This window comes from Olea europaea, unplaced genomic scaffold (assembly GCF_002742605.1).
Source record: "Olea europaea var. sylvestris unplaced genomic scaffold, O_europaea_v1 scaffold2530, whole genome shotgun sequence".
Lineage (NCBI taxonomy): Eukaryota > Viridiplantae > Streptophyta > Magnoliopsida > Lamiales > Oleaceae > Olea > Olea europaea.
In genome coordinates this window covers 35,456-41,042 of record NW_019243560.1, presented here as the reverse complement: position 1 = coordinate 41,042, position 5,587 = coordinate 35,456, and the positions used below count along the sequence as shown (strand labels likewise).

The 5,587-nt window shown below is 35.7% G+C and overlaps 2 protein-coding genes across 2 annotated transcripts; both read left to right on the top strand.

Moving 5' to 3' along the window:
* Positions 1–837: 837 nt before the first annotated feature.
* LOC111382588 (vesicle-associated protein 4-1-like) lies at positions 838–4,417 on the top strand. Its single transcript, XM_023006609.1, has 7 exons — positions 838–886; positions 1,103–1,173; positions 1,545–1,626; positions 1,760–1,878; positions 3,694–3,771; positions 3,861–3,983; positions 4,104–4,417. Exons 3-7 carry the CDS (start codon positions 1,575–1,577, stop codon positions 4,161–4,163), a joined length of 432 nt encoding a protein of 143 aa, XP_022862377.1. The 5' UTR covers positions 838–886; positions 1,103–1,173; positions 1,545–1,574; the 3' UTR covers positions 4,164–4,417.
* Positions 4,418–4,479: 62 nt separating this feature from the next.
* Positions 4,480–5,416, top strand: LOC111382589 (dynein light chain 1, cytoplasmic-like). The gene is made up of 2 exons (XM_023006610.1): positions 4,480–4,865; positions 5,018–5,416. The coding sequence occupies exons 1-2, from the start codon at positions 4,728–4,730 to the stop codon at positions 5,204–5,206; spliced, it is 327 nt and encodes a 108-aa protein (XP_022862378.1). The 5' UTR covers positions 4,480–4,727; the 3' UTR covers positions 5,207–5,416.
* Positions 5,417–5,587: the final 171 nt, after the last annotated feature.

The following is a 5,587-nucleotide window of genomic DNA, read 5'->3' as shown; positions in this document are numbered from 1 at the left end:
TGGTAATGAAAATAATAGAATAACAAGGAGTATTTGTATTTAGTTTAGAGAAAATTAATGCTGAGTCCTCCAACTTTCAACATGGTATAACTATTGGTTCTCAATAATCAAAAGTGAGATTTAAGTTTCAATGTATTTAAATGTGTGTGTCTCAATCATACTTGGTCAATATATTAGTGTAGACGTTAATATCAAGCACGATTTTCACATACTCATAGTTTAGATGACAAAATCGTTAAATCATTTAACATTCATCTTTAATTTAATTGTAAGTCACATGAAATTTTCCACTTCTAATTGATTATTTTCGTCATGTAAAGATCCAAATTTAAATATTCAAATAAATTAAGGATCTAAAATCTTATTTTTAGAAGTTGAATACTCATTACCACACTATATAAAAGATGGAGGACCGAACCCTAATTTCCCTTTCAATTTGGCAAAGGTACAACCACCGGAAGACATACGTATTGCACGATAACGAATTGTATCAACTACAAATATAAAGCGTGTGACGGATGTCAAATATAAATCAAATGCATTTAAAACCTTCAATTGAAGTCCGCCTAAGCTTCTCTCTTCACTTTCCTCTTCTCCCACAACTGAAGACTATCGCCTCCTCGCGCGAAGAAAATTATAAAAAATAAAAAATTCATAAACACTAATATATATATACTCTTCTCATCTGACTTTTTCAAACTCAAAATCATAACCTATAGTCAACGCAACTGATTGCCTGTAATCAGCAAAAAAGAAAAAAAAGTTCCAATCGGAGAATTGCGTCAGATTCCGGCGAACATGGCGGTTGCCGACAGTCACCACCACCACCANTTTCCGGCTAGAAGAAGACTTCGTCTCGATCCTTCGAGCAATCTATACTTCCCCTGTGCGTTACAGCTGGCTCTTGTTTATCTTTAAATTCCTGCTATTATTCTTTAGTTTTCATTACTCACCGTGCTCGTTAGAACTGGAAACACTTCTTCTCCTCTTCGTGGTTCAGAGTTCTCTGGAAAACGAAAGATTACGGCATGTCAAGTATTTGAAGTTTTAATATATTGTAAATGCTGATTGACTGTTTTTACTTGCGTGTATATATTTCCAGATGAACCAGGAAAGCAGGCGAGGAGTGCAATTAGGATTAAGAATTCCAGCAAGTCTTACGTTGCATTTAAGGTAATGGTTTATGCGGTTCTATTTGTTTCTTTCTTTCAGGAATCGTCTCCTTACCACTGCATGCTCAATACTCATTTTTTATTTGATATACAGCATCACAATATGTTTTCTTCAGTACTGCAATGCATTTAAATTCTTGTATAGCAATGATCGTTTCATACAATATTAGCGCTTTCCATTTGATTTTACTAAAAATCAATAAATCAGAGATGATGTTGGCCTATAGAAAAGATCAATTGATGTTTGCCTTTACCTTGTTTGATTATTAAACAAGTATATATATTGGTAATCACAAAATGTAAGTGATAAAAGTGGTGTGATGAAGTTGCTGATTCTTTTTAATTTTTAATTTTTTTGTTTCCGGGTATTAGTTTCAAACTACTGCACCAAAGAGTTGTTATATGCGCCCCCCTGGCGGTATTCTTGCTCCTGGAGAAAATCTCGTTGCTACTGGTAATTAGCCATTTTTTGACTTAATTTAAATGTATGTACATATGCACAAAGGTCAAGATACTTCTTTATGCATAATTTTAGTTTGTTTGAAGGATTGACGCCATCTGATTATGAATATGTATTTGTTCAACAGTGTTCAAGTTTGTGGAGCATCCAGAGAACAATGAAAAGCCTACAGATCAGAAGAGTAAGGTTAAATTCAAGATCATGAGTCTAAAGGTCAAAGAAGGAACAGATTTTGTTCCTGAGTTGGTGAGTGTTTTGCTTATGATTTTAGTGCTCATCTACCAATTGACAATTGATGGTTGAACTATTATGTGAGTAGTTGCTTGCACAATACCTGTCATAATTTTCCGATTACCTTGATCATTATTTCTGATTCCATGATTTATATTCTCCTTTCACTTTCATTTAATATCTACTTAGTTCATAGATATTTAAATGCACGATGGGTGCTAAACACTCCAACCTCACTCATTGTATTTCATTGAGTTCCTGGTACCTAATGGACCAGTTTGTGTATGTGCTTTGAACTTCACCGCCTGTGTATTGGAATTATAGAATAAGATCCCTGCATCATTTTTCGGGTCTAAATGTCGTAGATGTGGTACCTGCGTTTTGTTGCTTGGTTTCTTTCCCCTAACTCTGGTGACTTTTGTATGATTAACCCCTATCCCCACATTTTTTTGCACGGTGGAAAGAAGAAACTGAAAGTATAAGAAGAGCAAATGACAAGTGACAGAAACTGTCTTTGACAACAAAAAATTCTTATATATGTTATGAACGCTTACATGTTCGGATTAGATATGTGCTGTTCTATTTAGCACTGAACATACCCCATGGTGCTCCTAAGCTGCTTTTTGCAATGTAGTGGCACCGCTCACCAAGTTTTTTCTTTTAGTGCGATACCCTTGGTGTTTTTTGAGCTAAGTTGTTAATGCCAAACTCTATCAATGGAGTCACTCTCTTCAGGTACCATTTGGTGTTTCATTTACAGGGTTTTTGTACCTCAGGGTTAGCAGCTGTAAGGAGCAAGAAATTTATCATATTGATGTACATTTTGTTTAATTTCAGGAATCACTTGTCTTTCCAAACAAGAAATTGATTTTGTGTTGTGGCCGGAATGCTTGGTGCCGGTAGCTTGTTTCTAGGCCTACAATTTTTAAGTTATTGGCATTACATTCTGCTATGCTTCCTATTTAGACATGTAGCAGTGTCCTTTATCAGAAATGGAATACTTACAGGAGTTACAAGTTATGTCTTACTCTTTCTTGATACCAAGATAAGATAAATATTTCATAGGTTTAGGTTGAGTCGGATAGAGAACTTTGGTTTTGTCACCAGAATTCCTTAAAATTGCTACATCCTGTATACATTCTATTTAATTTTATATTTCCATTGAATTAAGTACCATACAATTCTAATCTGAAAGACTAAATGGGGCAATTCAAACAACATTATTTTTTCTGCATACCTTCTATTTCTAATGAAGAATAAATATCATAACAGTGTGGTCATCGTTGGGCCTTAGTCGTAAGATGGACTGCCAATGTCCTAGGTATTTGCATGGTCTCAGTATGAGTAGTCACCGGCAAAATGACCTGCTAGCTTGCTAAATATGTGGCGTGGGTCAATGCAAGTTTCATGTGGTATATGAATAGTTCATATCGATTAAAAATGATACTTTGACCTGGGGTAAATTACTGCACACGTCCAAAAATAGACCTGCTTTTATTGTGTGATCTGCATGCAGATTGATTTGACTTCTGTGAGTTAAATTATTTGTTATAGAGTGTTGCGTGACTCTGAATATAAAATTAACATTATCCAAGTGACGCACGTTCATGTGTTTCTGTTTGTGAACTTTTCATATAATTTTTGCTCCTACTCTGGCCTGACTTTTTTAATATTGCTGGTACTTATATGGTCCTTCAGTTCATCATCTTGCAGTTGTATGTATTTCAGTTGCTTCTTGGAACTTGATTTGAATTACACGAGCACATCTAGAGCTCAATTGGTGGATTTTTTTTATTTTTTATTTTTATTCCCCTCTCTCTCTCTCTGCAGTTTGATGAGCAAAGGGATCGAGTCACTATTGAGCGAATATTACAAGTTGTCTTCTTGGATCCAGAGCGCTCAACTACTGTAAGAATCAATTTTCATCAAGTTGTATTCTCTACTCTTCCATGAGGTTTGGCCTAATTTCAACTAATGATGTTTTCCGGTGATTCAAGGCACTTGAAAAATTGAAGCGTCAATTGGCTGAAGCTGATGCTGCTACAGAAGCACGCAAGAAGCCTCCTCCACCTGACACAGGTCCACGTGTTGTTGGGGAAGGTCTTGTTATAGACGAATGGGTAAGTATCATGGCTCATGTCTATACATGAATACACCAAATTACGACCTCTTTGTGGAAATAGGCTATAAAATTTTCCCATTTTTATTGCTCTAATCAAGCTTTCATTACTCGTGTTCAGAAAGAGCGAAGGGAGAAATATCTTGCACGGCAGCAGGTTAAAGCTGTAGATTCGATGTAAAGCGTTTATTGGGTTTTGACGTATACAACACCATCTTTCGCAAATGAATTTTTCTAGTGTTATCTGCCATATCTGTATTTATTACCTGCTAAGGTTATCATCATAGAGTAATAGTGTGATTGGAGATCACTTGTTTATGAGGTAAAATGCACGTCACAGAAATATCCTCCTTCAGGTTGTCTTTTACTTTCTTGATTGTACATATTGCACTCGATGCTGTTAATTTTAATTTTAATTTTTCATTTCGTCTTTCATTCAAGAATTTTTTTTATTATAAGATAAATATGTGCTATAATGAATCCAAGAATGCCGTGGAGAAAGAGGGATCAGAAATCCATTTGACCTATGTTATCTTGCCAAGCTTGCCCACACACGTATGAACCAAATTTGACCCACTTGGAATGTTGTATGGATTTGCCATATGGAATTCTTGATCACCACATAAAGAGAATCCTCAGGGCCACCACCCAACCCCACCCACGCCTCTCTGCTAGTGTATATACAGTGAAAAGATGAAAAACTTGCTCTTTATCCACTCCCATAGACTGCAAATTTACTGCAATCATGCTAGAAGGAAAAGCAGTAATTGGTGAGACAGATATGCTGGAAACCATGCAACAAGAGGCACTTCATATAGCAGCAAGGGCACTTGATCTCTTTGATGTCACTGAGGCTACAGAAATAGCCCGTTTCATTAAGAAGGTATGTGTACAAAACTTAGCACTACAATTTCTTATTCTTGAGTATATAAATCTTGACGAATACATGTTCATTCTTGTATATGTGATGTCCAGAATTGCATACCAAACATATATTTTAACAATATAACGGTTTCTGGGCGGTTTTGATTGCAGGAGTTTGACAGGCAATATGGATCTGGATGGCAATGTGTAGTAGGAACTCATTTCGGTTCATTTGTGACTCACTGCTATGGCTGCTTCATCTATTTCGGCATTGGCAACCTTACAATTTTGCTCTTTAGAGGATCAAACGGACAAGGACTCGAGGCACGTGAATTTCCAGCTTTGGAGACTATAGCTTGAAGCATTAATTGCTACATTTTCCAGCTTCGTACATAATGTATAATCGAAAGAATAATAATTCTGAAGTTCGAGTTATTAATAATTCCTAGTTTTGATACAATATTCATTGACCATCTCCTCAAATTTACTGTGCCCTTTGTAAGAGTTAAATAGAAGAGAGAATGAAGGACATAAACTATGAATGAATGGAATGTTTTATCCCTTGATTTATCAATTGATAGTTACGTGTATATATACACAAGGATGAGAACAAATTATGTAACAAACGAAGCTAACAAACATGAGATACATGGAGCAGAATTTATCATATTATCAAATGACGAGACTTTATCTTTGTTGGAGAGAGTAATCTGGATGAGCAGCAAAAAATTTAGTAAAGGT

What these genes read in the sequence shown, in the direction of transcription:
- LOC111382588 (XM_023006609.1), top strand. Translation starts at nt 1,575, where the DNA reads ATGCGCCCCCCTGGCGGTATTCTTGCTCCTGGAGAAAATCTCGTTGCT. An exon ending in ATCCAGAGCGCTCAACTACT is followed by an intron (nt 3,772 to 3,860) that starts GTAAGAATCAAT and finishes CGGTGATTCAAG; the next exon opens with GCACTTGAAAAATTGAAGCG. An exon ending in GTCTTGTTATAGACGAATGG is followed by an intron (nt 3,984 to 4,103) that starts GTAAGTATCATG and finishes ACTCGTGTTCAG; the next exon opens with AAAGAGCGAAGGGAGAAATA.
- LOC111382589 (XM_023006610.1), top strand. Translation starts at nt 4,728, where the DNA reads ATGCTAGAAGGAAAAGCAGTAATTGGTGAGACAGATATGCTGGAAACC. An exon ending in TAGCCCGTTTCATTAAGAAG is followed by an intron (nt 4,866 to 5,017) that starts GTATGTGTACAA and finishes TTTTGATTGCAG; the next exon opens with GAGTTTGACAGGCAATATGG.